This window comes from Podarcis erhardii, assembly GCF_964252035.2.
Source record: "Podarcis erhardii genome assembly, chromosome: 1".
NCBI lineage: Eukaryota > Metazoa > Chordata > Lepidosauria > Squamata > Lacertidae > Podarcis > Podarcis erhardii.
In genome coordinates this window covers 119906399-119920662 of record NC_138497.1, presented here as the reverse complement: position 1 = coordinate 119920662, position 14264 = coordinate 119906399, and the positions used below count along the sequence as shown (strand labels likewise).

At 44.0% G+C, this 14264-nt stretch overlaps 1 protein-coding gene across 1 annotated transcript in view; it reads right to left on the bottom strand.

The window, feature by feature from the left end:
• Positions 1 to 705: 705 nt before the first annotated feature.
• METTL8 (methyltransferase 8, tRNA N3-cytidine) overlaps positions 706 to 14264 on the bottom strand; it is a 40609-nt gene continuing 27050 nt past the window's right edge. The window contains exons 7-11 of the mRNA XM_081848279.1: positions 12395 to 12458; positions 10331 to 10470; positions 8194 to 8300; positions 8036 to 8101; positions 706 to 2098 (exon numbers count right to left, since the gene is read on the bottom strand). Of these exons, the coding sequence (XP_081704405.1) occupies positions 1944 to 2098; positions 8036 to 8101; positions 8194 to 8300; positions 10331 to 10470; positions 12395 to 12458 (532 nt within the window). The 3' untranslated portion in view covers positions 706 to 1943. The remainder of the gene's footprint in view (positions 2099 to 8035; positions 8102 to 8193; positions 8301 to 10330; positions 10471 to 12394; positions 12459 to 14264) is intronic.

The following is a 14264-nucleotide window of genomic DNA, read 5'->3' as shown; positions in this document are numbered from 1 at the left end:
TCAACAGGATTTAACTTCTGAGTAGACGAGGATAGTGCTGCAAGATTTCAAACATGGGTGTCTAACGTTAAAAAATTAGCCTGAACCATGGACTCATTCAACGGGATCCAACCTTGTGCTCAAAGGAAGGAGCAGAGAGGTGATCTTTGCCAATTCCTCCTGCAGATCATTGTGCTCTTTCCACCCCCCCCCCAAAAAAAAAGCTGTTATGGAGGACCAGGGAACCATCTGGGACAACACAAGAGGTAGTGCTGGGATCTGGAGGGAGGGGGAACTGGCAAAAATCCCTCCTCTTCCTCTAGTGAGGAACTTCTCCAGGATTCTGCCATGAACTGAAGGAACCCTTCAGTTTGAGACGTGTGACATTTCCTAGGTCTCATATCTTTCATCCTCCGTCCGCCACTGTGGAATGGCTAGGGGCGAGTAAAAAGCTCAACATTATACAGCAGTCGGCAACTTTTCTGCAGGGCTATAAAATGCTGAATGCTTAGTACAGGCTGATGACTAATTTTCCAAGTGCAGCCAAATAATGAAAGCTCACCAAGACACAGTTACATAACCACGTAACACCTCCATGGCGTTTTTAAAAGCAGTGATAGAGGGTACTTCCGCCTTTTCTTCTCCCCTTAGAGCAGAGACCTATGTTTTTGTTACTGTCAAAGTACCATGTGAATACCGCTGCATAAACAGTAATTAACACACTACAACATTTTCTGTTTTTTATTAATTCCAAAGGATTGCATATCAGATACATTGTTCCATATGCATGTACAGTTCATACTATTATATCCATTCACCTTATGCTTCATATAGCTCACCAAACAAGTGTAAAAAAAATATATGCTTGATTAAAACAGGTGTTCCAAAATCTCACAAACCAATTCCAGTTTGCTAAAAAAAAAACCAACAACCTCAAACGTCCTATCCTTTCTTTCAGGATGTTTAACCACATGTGTCAACCTTGCAAACGGCCCAACTGCACTGGCTGCCAATTAGTTTCTGGGCTCAATTCAAAGGGCTGGTTTTGTCCTATAAAGCCTTAAGCATCTCAGGACTGAAATACCTCAAGGACTGCCTCTCCCCATAGGAACCTATCCAGACCCTGAGTTCATCTTCTGAGGCTCTTCTTTGTGTGCCTTTGTGTCCAGAGGGTGGCAACATGAGAACGGGGCCTTCTCTGCAGTGGCTTCCCATATGTCAAATGCTCTCCCTGGGAAGGGTTACCAGATGCCTTCATTATACACCTTTAAGGCACCAGGCAAAACGTTCGTCTTCAACCTGGCCTTCGGCTGATTAACTTCCTTTATCTGTTTAAATGTATTTGTGGGAAGGGGTGGGGTTAGGGTTTTCTTTCTTCTCCCCACAATAATGCTCTTACTTACCTCCTACCAACCTGTTGGCCAATCCAAAGGGCAGGAGAGCTCAGCTCAACTTTCTCTTTCCCATAATTGTTTTGGTCTCCTCCACTTCCTCCTTCCCTTCTTTTAGTTTCATTTTCCCTTTGGTCTCTTTTTCTCCACTTTTAGTCTTCAGCTTTCCCCACCCCACCTTCACTGTCAAAACCCTGACCCAAACCTTTGGCCCTCCAGCCATCTTCTGAATCTCCTGGTCGGGACAGTAATTAAAAAGCAATTGCTTTCCACCAATGAACGGAACACAAAAGTAGCCGAAACAGTTTCATTCATAGAATCACAGAATTGTAGAGTTGGAAGGGACTACGAGGCTTAACTAGCCTCTGCAATGTAGAAATTCCTTCCCAATGAGTGTGCAAGAGGCAAGTCACAAACACACACGCACTTCTGGGTTGTGTCCAATTCACATCAACATATGCAGAAATGGTAAATAAAGTGTTTCTGCTCAAATGCGTTCCTGGTTTATCAGGACGTTTGAGGGGAAATGTCTTCTCAGGCTAAGAGTTGTGTTTACCTGCAGCATTTTCTTGCCTACTCTTGAGTCAGCTCCCCTTGTTTTTGGAACTTGCCTTGAATCCAGACCCTATGGATCTTCACCTTCTTCTTCCTGTTTACTTGCAGACGTCGATCGAGCAGGTTCTGTACTTCGGTTAAGCCCGCCGAAGAGAAAATGCTGTGTATTTCATCTGTGTTTTGTAAAATAAATAGCCAAGTTACACTCATTTAAAACAGTGTAATAATAATAATAATAATAATAATAATAATAATAATAATAATAATAAAAGATCTATGTAGGATGCTGCTAACAAAGTCATGGATTACAGCAGGAGTAAAATTGCACCCTCAGGATCTCCTGGCACTGCAGGATTTCCTTACGTTCCATGTCTTGTGCTGCAGCGGATCAACTTTTCGTTAATAATAATAACAACAATTTATTACTTATACCCCACCCATCTGGCTGAGTTTTCCCAGCCACTCTGGGCGGCTCCCAACAGAATAATAATAATAATAATAATAATAATGTGATAAAACATCAAGCATTAAAAGCTTCCCTAAACAGGGCTGCTTTCAGATGTCTTCTAAAAGTCAGATAGTTGTTTATTTCCTTGACATCCAGTGGGAGGGTGTTCCACAGGGCAGGAACCACTACCGAGAAGGCCCTTGGCCTGGTTCCTTGTTTCGTTGTCATTTCACACACCCAGCAGCCAAAGGAAGAGCAGGAGACACTCTTCAGTCCTTGACAATTCTGGCATGGAAAACGCCAGGTCCACGCCAAATGTGCGTCTACAGGCCCAGAGTCATGTTGCAGCATTTGAGCGAGCACCTGCCAAAGTTCCTTTACTTTCAGAAGCTTGGGGTCTAGGTTTCCAGAGTATACAGAGGTCACAGGGAAGCAGGCAGAGGGCCTTCTCGATAGTGGCGCCCACCCAGTGGAACGCCCTCCCATTAGATGTCAAGGAAATAAGCAACTATCTGACTTTTAGACGACATCTGAAGGCAGCCCTGTTTAGGGAAGTTTTTAATGTTTGATGTTTTATCGTGTTTTTAATATTCTGTTGGGAGCCGCCCAGAGTGGCTGGGGAAGCTCAGCCAGATGGGTGGGGTATAAGTAAAAAGTAATAATAATAATCATCATCCTTTATCCATTATCATCATCCTTCTTGAGCTTTCCAAGTTGCTGGAAACAACTAGGGCTGGGTGTGGTGATCACACAGACTCCCTGGACGTTTCACCGTCTATTGATCCCTGTGCCACCACTTTATTTCTCGCTGCCACCACCCAGGCCCTACCTGGAACAATACTAAGTCCAGTCAGGGTTAAATTGGAACATAAACTTCTGTTTATTTATTGCAGTTTAACAAGCGTGTGGTTTCATAAACGGTCTCAGTCAATTACAATCATGGGGTGCCTACCCAGTCCTATAACTTCCGCTCCCTGCTGTCACTCACTAAACCACCTCTCAGATTTTTACTTGTCTTCCTAGCTCCTAACTGTTCCTGACTCAGCTTATTTCACTACACTAACTCAACCTACCCACAGACTATCTCAATTCACTCCCACTCCAACCAACCAACCAACCAACCAACCAACCAACCAACCAACCACCCAACTCCCAACCAACTCCCTCTTCGCCCCTCCCAGAGCTGGTTTTATAGTCCCTCTGACTCCACCCCCTGGGTTCTGATTGGGTAACCTGTTTAACTATTTCACCTCCAGCACTCTCATATGTTAACGTCACACTAGGTGATACCAACTTTCCAACATCGTGATGTATCACCAGCTAAACATCACGATATAGCGATACATCGTGATGTTGAAAAGGAGCATCATTCGGCACTGGGGGGAAGCCAAACCGCCTCAGAGGCAGCTTCCTCTGGCTGGCACAGTGACTGGCACAGGGAGGAATTAGGCAGCCAGAGAAAGTAAGGCAATCTCCACCTGTGATATATCTCTGGGGGAAGGCGCCATCTTGCTCTGGCCCTCAAACTGGTCTAGGACGATGTATTGATCTATGGCCCAGGCGTAGAAATTACACTGTTCCACTGGCTCTTTGTACAGCATGTCTGCTCCTGATTCGAGTACTCCCTTGTTGCAGTGTTGTACCTTGCCTGAACCCTCTGTCGCCTGACCTCGTCTCTGGATCGTGTTTCGGACCTGGACTGGTTATCCGTGCTTGACCTTGCACTGCACCTCCAACCCTGCTCCCCTTAAGTGAGCGTTTCGCTAAGAGGCTTATACATCCTGGGACTGCGACCCAAGCATCTGAGGGCACCCCCTGGAGGGCAACGGGCTGGGAGGGAGGGCAGTGCCGTCACCTGCCTTATCTGTGGCAGCCACAGCTTCAACTGCGCACAAACGCCAGTGAAAGGGTTTGCAGGCAAATGTTTGCATTAGAGCATGGCCTTGTCAGGTACGCAAGCAACAAGGTAGTCAAAGATGTCTAGTTCTGCCTAGAAGAGCATGCCACTTCCTGGATTTGATCTCTCACAAAGCAGGAAGCGGTACCTACTCAGGCTACCTAGGAGTCTTGGTTGACCACAAACTTAACATGAGCCAACAGTGTGACGTGGCAGCTAAAAAAGCCAATGCAATTCTGGGCTGCATCAATAGGAGTATAGCATCTAGATCAAGGGAAGTAATAGTGCCACTGTATTCTGCTCTGGTCAGACTTCACCTGGAGTACTGTGTCCAGTTCTGGGCACCACAGTTCAAGAAGGACACTGACAAACTGGAACGTGTCCAGAGGAGGGCAACCAAAATGGTCAAAGGCCTGGAAACAATGCCTTATGAGGAACGGCTAAGGGAGCTGGGCATGTTTAGCCTGGAGAAGAGGAGGTTAAGGGGTGATATGATAGCCATGTTCAAATATATAAAAGGATGTCACATAGAGGAGGGAAAAAGGTTGTTTTCTGCTGCTCCAGAGAGGCGGACACGGAGCAATGGATCCAAACTACAAGAAAGAAGATTCCACCTAAACATTAGGAAGAACTTCCTGACAGTAAGAGCTCTTCAACAGTGGAATTTGCTGCCAAGGAGTGTGGTGGAGTCTCCTTCTTTGGAGGTCTTTAAGCAGAGGCTTGACAACCATATGTCAGGAGTGCTCTGATGGTGTTTCCTGCTTGGCAGGGGGTTGGACTCGATGGCCCTTGTGGTCTCTTCCAACTCTATGATTCTATGATTCTACCTGGCAAGCTCTGAAATTCCTAATTCAAGAGGAGTAGGTTGAAGCAGCCATTTCTATCCTCCCAGCTATATGATAGTTATTCAGTTTAAGTGAAGAGTAGACCTGGTTGGGCACAAAAAATGGAAGCAAGAAGAATTACCGACGAAAGAAGAATGGCGGACAAAATTAATGGACTATGCAGAATTAGATAAATTAACAGGAAGGATTCCAAACCTGCAGGACCAGAGATTCTTAGAAGACTGGAGTAAATATATGAACTATTTGAAAAGCAACTGTAGTGAACAGATTACGCTAGTAGGACTGCAAGAGGGTCTGTAAGGAGGATTATATGAAATATTGCAAGAAAGACTATGAGGAGAATTATTAGTTAATGATAATTAAGAGTAATAGAGAAATTAAGAAATGCAGAATAAGTGATAAAGAATGGAAAATCATCAGAGGTTGTTGACAGAAGTCTAAAATGTTGTATAAGAAGTTATGTTAAATGACTGTTGGAAATGATATGTTAAAAAATCAATAAAAATGTATACATATAAAAAAAGAGTAGACCTGGTTGATATTACAATTAACTGCCTGGAACCAGTATGAGATTCAAACCGCGATACCCATTTAAGACATTTTGAGCTGGCGATATATATTTCTTTTTTTAATTTTTATTTATGATTTTCAGTGTTAGACATTTCAATAATTTTACAGTCATTTTAACATTTCAAAACTCGACTTCCCCTTTTCCTGTGGTTCCTTAAATTTATTTTTTATATTTTCCGTATACAGTCGTACCATGGAAGTCGAACGGAATCCATTCTGGAAGTCCATTTGACTTCCGAAACGTTTGGAAACCAAAGCATGGCTTCTGATTTGCTGCAGGTAGCTCCTGCAGCCAATCTGAAGCCGCGGAAGCCCCGTCAGAAGCAAAAATCCTTTGTAAATCAGAACAGTCACTCCGGCATTTGGGAACCAAAACGTTTGAGAACTGAGCTGTTCCAAAACCAAGGTACGACTGTATACCAAATTAACTTAATCATTAATTCATCTACTTTAAATGTATACTCATATAAAACTGCAGGTTATTACAATAATCCTGCCAATGTTCTTTACTGTTTACAGATTGTCTGTAAATATTCAGTAGATCATTTCCATTTTTTAAATAAAAAGTTTGTTAACTTGATTTCTTTTTTTTTCTGGTGAGTTTCACCATTTCTGGTGAGTTTCACCCAAAAGGAAGCTGGGATATATCATGGCTCAGTGGCTTTCACCAGCATAAAATAATAATAATAATAATAATAATAATAATAATAATAATAATAATAATAATAATAAAGAATTTATACCCCACCCATCTGGCTAGGTTTCCCCAACCACTCTGGGTGGCTCCCAACAGAATATTTAAAACACGAAAAAACATCAAACCTTAAAAACTTCCCTAAACAGGGCTGCCTTTAGATGTCTTCTAAAAGTCAGATAGTTGTTTATTTTCTTGACATCTGATGGGAGAGCATTTCACAGGGCAGGCGCCACTCCCGAGAAGGCCTCTGCCTGGTTCCCTGTAACCTCACTTCTCGCAGTGAGGGAACCGCCAGAAGGCTCTCAGCGCTGGACCTCAGTGTCTGTGCTGCACATTGGGGGTGGAGATGCTCCTTCAGGGATACTGGGCCTTCAGGTATACACAAGTATACACAGCACACCTCACTCGTGTCTGCCTGCCTGCACTGCCACTGGCAACTGGGAAGCCGTGACGTATCGCCAGCTCCTCAGCTGATATATCATGATCTTGAAAGCCAGATATCGCCCAGCCCTAGTTAAGAGTATGTCAGGGATAGAACACACTCCCTCTTTCTTGCTGTTCTGAAAGCCAAGCAGCGGACGCTAACCCTACAAGGCGGGGGAAGGAGACGCATTTCATGGCGCCACATGAATTTCATTACAGAATCTCATGCCCGGTGGTGTACGAAAACTCATCAGTCACACCAAAGTTGAAAGCCCTCTTTGCAGGCGCCCGTTCTCCTCTCCCCTCCCAAAGCTTTCACAGTTAATAGAAAATATTATGGGAAGCAAATGTGACTTTGGTCACATCTCATAATCCAGAAGAGAAAGACCTCTGTGGGACTGATTTAAAAGCACACACATGCCGAAATGCCAGCTAATTCAGAGTTAATTAAGCATGACAGACAGGGGCCTAGGACAGGACTCCACAGAAAGAAAAGGGATCTCGTGCCAAGTTGAAGCCTCTTCCCCTGTCGATGCAGACATCCGTGTGTGCCCCACAGTGTGTGCCCCACACTGCTGTAAGACCCCCCAGCACAACCGGACAAACCACCACATGGAATTAAAATACTGCTCTCAGCAATGTGCTGCGCTGCAACTTCTACTCTCCTCCCAAACCGTTATTTTGAATGCAATAGTTGTATCCTACTGGAAGAATCCCATTATTATATATAGTGTTTCTCTCAAAATGGTTCATACAACATTTTAAGTGCAAATTATCAACTGGCTTTCAGGATCACACCTGAGCTGTTGTGAGGAAAAGGTTTCCACAAACAGCCCACATTTGGCTGAGCTTTTTCCTCATGTTCAACCGAAATCCACCCACCTGTAATCGATTATTTTATTTTATTGAGCCTAATTTAACTGAGTCTGCATACACGCCATACATTTAAGCACATGGCTTCCCCTAAAAAAAATTCTGAGACTTGTGATTGACACCCTCACAGAGCTATAATTCCCAAATGAGAGTTCCCAGGATTCTCTGGAATGATGTGTGTGCTTTAAATGTATGGCATGAACACAGCCCTGATCTCATTGGAGAATAAGGTTTTGCCCTTTGTCCTGAAGCAGCAAATGTTCCTAAGCCAAAGTGGGGCTGGGAATAAATCCATGTGGAGAGATTATCTCTCTGAGGTAAACTGGCACTCCTCAACCACGGTGCTGGCCCAAATACCTTGTGTGAAGAAATAAGCTCTGGTGCCATCGCTTCTTACGTAGAAGTTCTCCGACAAGCAGCGGCCTAATAGGTGAAATGGAAGGCTAGATTATTGTATCCCTACTGAGGACTCACAACAAGTAGACAAACAAAGCAACTGTCTCTTTGAGAAGCACCTTTTTTGAAACGAAGCTGAGAAGCGTCGTATCTTCCGTAGTCCCGAAAGAGAATCATTCCTCCAGGTTTCAATAATCTGGCCAGCCTGTTTACAGCTCCTTGGATCCTGTGAAAATAGAATAGCCAGCCACACACACACACACACACCATCAGGGTGTAATTCAAAAACACAAAACACTAGCTTGCCCCTGACAAGACATACCTCTAAGTGGCAAGGCTGCCTTATTAATATATAGCTTTTCCTTCCAAAAGGTGCCTTTACATAATTTTATTTTGATATATCTACAAAACCTACTTCTGCTTATTTTATTCTAACTGCAATAAAGTGACCCGCAAAGTTTTTGTTCTTTTTGTTTGTTTGTCTTGTTTGCATGTTGTATACCCTCAACATTTCTTTGGTGAAAATAAGGACATCTTATCCCATAGTAGTAGTAGTAATAATATTAATAATAATAATAATCTGCTAATAATAATAATAATAATACTCCGCTCATCTGACTGAGTTGCCCCAGCCACTCTGGGCAGCTTCCAACATATATAAAAACGTAACAAAACATTAAACATTTAAAAACTTCCCTATACAGGGCTGCCTTCAAATGTCTTCTAAAGATTGTATAGTTACTTATCTCCTTGGCTCGGCAGTTGCATAACCCCATACCCTCTTAACATTTCTCCAATGAAACCTAGGGACATCCTAAGGAAAAATGGGGCATTCCAGGATCAAATCAGAAACTTGTACGGCTTCTCTAAATCCAGGGCTGTCCCTGGAAAATAGGGACACTGAGGGTCTAATGATTTGGTTTTTGAAAACTCAATTAAAAAAGCATTCATTTTGATTCGTTTGCACAAAGTTTGTGGGGAGATTACAGGACATTGTGTCCAGCAATTGTCACCCCATACTTCAGAATGCAATTTCCTGACACTTTCCTTATCACAGAAAGTTCAATGTGGGGTGAACTCAAGAGAACCAAAGCATTTTGAATTCCACAACCTGAATTTGCCAGGGCGTGACTGAACCCCACCCATAAAATAATGACAGGCTGTAAGTGCCCTAAAAACTAATCAGGTGATAATTTAAATGCTGAATGAAGGTTCGTACATGAGAAGAACCCTCGTGGCCTTTTGCATGTTGCCCGCTAAAAAAAATATTTGTCTCTTCCTCACCCCCACCCCAAACCAAGATCAGTATTTTTTATTAACAGGCGCTTGTTCAGGGAATTTCTTTAAATATTTAGGAAGATTAGAACAAACAGCTATCTTTTAGTGCTTTAACCTTTGGAATTAGGATAATACTATGATAAGGTGAGTGGCGAGAGAAAGAACAACAGTGATTTTAGGTTACAAACTGCAGCTCAGACCTAATTTTGGCATACTTATTCGGCAACCAGTTTGACTGATTTCAGTGGAACATCCATGTTTATTTAAAACACTTAAATACAGCCTTTTGCAGTATTAGCATTGAGGGATATTAATCACAGCAACCTTCGTCAGATTACCTGATGGTGGGGGAACAAAACAGGAACATCTACACAGGCTAATGGTGGAAATTTGCACAGAAAACCTGAAGCTTTGCGGCTTAAGAGTTAGCAAAAGGTGCAGGGAAGAGATATTTCTTCCCTTTCCCCACCCGGGCTTGGCAAAGTATTCTTTTGCCTATGACTCATCACCCGCTTGCCTCCCGAACAAACAGGAAGAAATGAGGGAAATGCGATTTTCTCTGAAAGCAAATCAGAAAGCTCAGCTGTCTGGAGAACAAAGCTGGGAATATCTTTGGTGCATGAAGGTGGCCATTTGGATTTCGCCGGTTTCATTTCAATTTTTTTTTTCCAAGGGGAAAAGAAGAAGTCATCTGTAATATTTTGGAAAGACCCGCCATCTTTAATAGGCATGCATTTTGCCAAAGAAGCCTCTTCTGAGGGAGACAAGGAGCCTCATTAGTGAAGCGCTCTTTCGACCGGCTCTCGCTGTGAACGGGAGAGGATTGGGATTTTAAATGCCCAGCGTGCAAGTGAACCGGAGGACTCTTCAGTAATAAATTCACCCTCTCTCTAAAGATAGCCCTGAAAGCCACTCCAGATGAAGAGAGACATTTACTGCGTTTGGCTCTGTCCCCCACCTTTTCCAGCCCTCATTTACCTGTCAGGGTGAACGGAAGATAGCACAAAGATGAGGAGAATGACATCCAGGCTGTCATCTGGGAAAGGGTAGGGCGAGGCATCATCACACACGTCGTGAACAAAGGCAAAACACCGGGAGGAATCGATGAGTGGATGCGACTGTTAACAAGTCCCCCCCAATCCGAAAGAACAAACAGAGAGACTCTCAAACTACTTAGAATCTGTTTCCTGTAACACAGAAACGCTCCCCTCAAAATCCCTCCTCCTCAGCAATTCAGATTTCGGAAAAGGAAAAAAAAAACAACCCACCCCATTTCTAAGGACCAGTTTATAAAAAAAACAGATATAAAGCTCTCACCCAATTACCACACTGTTCTGTGTACAGTCATACCTAGGGTTACAGATGCTGCAGGTTGTGTTTTTTCAGGTTACGGGCGCGCGGAAAACCGGAAGTACCGGAATGGGTTACTTCCGGGTTCCGGCGGTCGTGCATGTGCAGAAGCGCTAAATTGCAACCTGCGTGTGCGCAGATGTGCCGCTGCGGGTTGCGAATGCTGCGGGTTGCGAACGTGCATGCCGTACAGATCACGTTTGCAACCCAAGCATCCACTGTATAACACTCCCCCATGTATAAGGAGGGACTAAAAATTTAGAAAATGGGGGAAGATTGCCCTGAGCTTTTTTAATATCACTCTCCTGCATGGCCGACGCTAACACTCGTGTTATAATCTCGTGGTATAATCTTAATATTTACAACCAGATGAAGGATTCATTTTTGGAATAATAAATTTTCAGAATAGTTTTTACAGTTATATCAAAAATTACTGATTTGGTTATACTATTAGAAATACATAGACCGTTAATTATGAAATTATTGTGCGGTTTAATAAGTTAACTGTTTATATTTGGACAACTTTTCCGCTGTACTTTATCGGAAAGAGTAAAATAATCCTTTCCTTAACAAGAATTTAAACAATTTGTTCAACTAAAACAATAACATTATAGCATGCTTGTTAACTGATGTGGTTAAACATTTTCATTTTTATAAAAAACTTAGACTGAGTTTTAGCACACATGAAAAACTTAAAACAAACCCTTATTTCCTGACGAATAGCCTTTGCATTATAATGTAACTTAAACAGAAAACTATCTTTAGAAAGATTTTTCTTCTAAAAGCAGTTTATTTTAAAAATCCAGTTTAAATTAAAAAAATCTGTTTTTTAAATTTTCGTTATGCGAATGGTGCTGCTATACGCTCCAACAGGTACCAGCCCAAAACCCGGACGTGCAGCTTTCGGGCCGCACTAGTCACAAAAATGGGATGTCCCAGACAGTTGGCAGGTATGTGCTATGGACCCCCCTTGGTGTGCGGACCACACATGGGGAACCACTTCTAGAGCAGGGGTCAGCAACCTTTTTCAGCCGTGGGCCGGTCCACCGTCCCTCAGACCATGTGGTGGGCCGGACTATTTTTTTTTGGGGGGGGGGAGTGAATGAATTCCTATGCCCCACAAATAACCCAGAGATGCATTTTAAATAGAAGCACACATTCTACTCATGTAAAAACACCAGGCAGGCCCCACAAATAACCCAGAGATGCATTTTAAATAAAAGGGCACATTTTACTCAAGATAAAAACATACCGATTCCCGGACCATCTGCAAGCTGGATTGAGAAGGCGATTGGGCCGCATCCGGCCCACGGGCCTTAGGTTGCCTGCCCCTGATCTAGAGGTTAGCACCACACCTGAGAAGACCCTGCTCCACACTACCACACCAGTCAGCAGAAGCAGATGGGGAAAGCCCTCTGATTTTGAATGATCCAAGTATGGAATAATATCTGGGAGGAAGCACACCTCTAGGTACCAAGCTCTCAAATCCTCTCTAGGGCATCATCTGGAAGCACCCACTAGCCAGGAAAGCATATGAACCAGTTCCACATGCACTACTTCATTGGAAAAGGAACTATAATTCCAAGCTGTTGCAGTCTTTGAGCTCTATTTCACTTTGATGCCTATTTCACTGGCTGGCGAACCCAAGGATTGAAGGATGCTCTCGCAAACAAATTGCCACGTTTTAAATACCTTGATGAGCTCCACTGCTTCTGAAGCAAAATCGCAGCAATACAGAAAGACTCCAGGATGGTGGCTGGAGAAAGAAACAAGGGAAATATCAGCCCCCCTAATTGCTTTTGTGAAGCGATTTTCGCCGGGGATCCATCTGCAGGCATAATCAGATCACCTAAACCCAGTTCTTAGGAGATGTGGAAAGGGCAAAGGCAGAGGGAAGCGAACGGGAAAGTTGAGGGTGGAGGTGGTTAAACGTCTTGTTGGGAAATGAGCGAAACGCTTACTTCTCCAGGACTCCATCCCTACTAGGCCATTGCTTTGTCTGTGACGAAGCTGCATTTGGTAGCCGTTGCACAATATTATAAAAGGTAAAGGGACCCCTGACCATTAGGTCCAGTTGTGACCGACTCTGGGGTTGCGGCGCTCATCTTGCTTTATTGGCCAAGGGAGCTGGCGTACAGCTTCCGGGTCATGTGGCCAGCATGACTAAGCCGCTTCTGGTGAACCACAGCAGCGCACGGAAACGCTGTTTACCTTCCCGCCGGAGTGGTACCTATTTATCTACTTGCACTTTGACGTGCTTTCGAACTGCTAGGTTGGCAGGAGCAGGGACCGAGCAACGGGAGCTCACCCCGTCGTGGGGATTTGAACCGCCGTCCTTCTGATCGGCAAGTGCTAGGCTCTGTGGTTTAACCCACAGCGCCACCTGCGTCCCTGCGCAATATTATAGAACTGAGCAAAAAGGAAAGGGATGTAGCTACAAGAGACCTTTCGATCCCACTTGCTAGTATCACAAGGGAATGTGGTTCTCCAACAGCAGTCCCAGCGCAAACTGTCTCTATTCAATTTCTGAATGAAAAACGCAGGCTGGCTCCGATACAGGGGTAGCTTCTTCCCCCGCCTCCATCCGCTACAGAGCCAGCTCCAAACTCCCTTGTGTATTTAAGATTATCAGACACCAAGGACATAAGGCAGCATTCCCCAGTACAGTTGTACCTTGGATCTCAAACGCCTTGGCTCCTGAACAATCAAAACCCAGAAGTGAGTGGCCCAGTTTTCTAACGTTCTTTTGGAAGCTGAATGTCCAGTGGGGCTTCCGCAGCTTCCGATTGGTTGCAGGAGCTTCCTGCAGCCAATCAGAAGCCGCGCTTTGGTTTCCAAACGTTTTGTAAGTCAAACATACAAGGTACGACTGTACCAAGAACAATTGCCAGTACAGTGCAGTGTTTCACTTTAGGAAGAGCTGAAATAAAGGGGAAAATTTTTTTGGATCTGCTTTGCTCTTAAGAACCAGCAGCAATGTCAATCACAACTTTTTAATTTTCACTGATTACTCTGAAGCGTAACTACAATGGAACAACCACAAATAGCTGGAAATACTGCTGACCAAGAGATTTTCCGCGCATGCAGATTTTACAAATTATGAACACATTACACTGGTTGTTTCTTGCCTGTGTCGGCATCTGATTCATTTGGAGTCCAATTCATGGTACAGTGGTACCTTGGGTTAAGAACCTAATTCGTTCTGGAGGTCCGTTCTTAACCTGAAACTGTTCTTAACCTGAAGCACCACTTTAGCTAATGGGCCTCCCGCTGCCGCTGCGCGATTTCTGTTCTCAACCTGAAGCAAAGTTCTTAACCAGAGGTACTATTTCGGGGTTAGTGGAGTCTGTAACCTGAAGCGTCTGTAACCCGAGGTACCAATGTACAGCGTTGGACCTATGAAGGCCAACGAAACTTCATACCCAATGGAACATCTCATGCTACCATCACCTACAGCAGGGACAAGTAACTTGTGGCCCTCCAGATGTTGTGGGAAGCCACGAGAGGTCCGGAGGGTGGCAACACGAGGACGGGCCTTTTCTGCGGTGGCTCCCCATTTGTG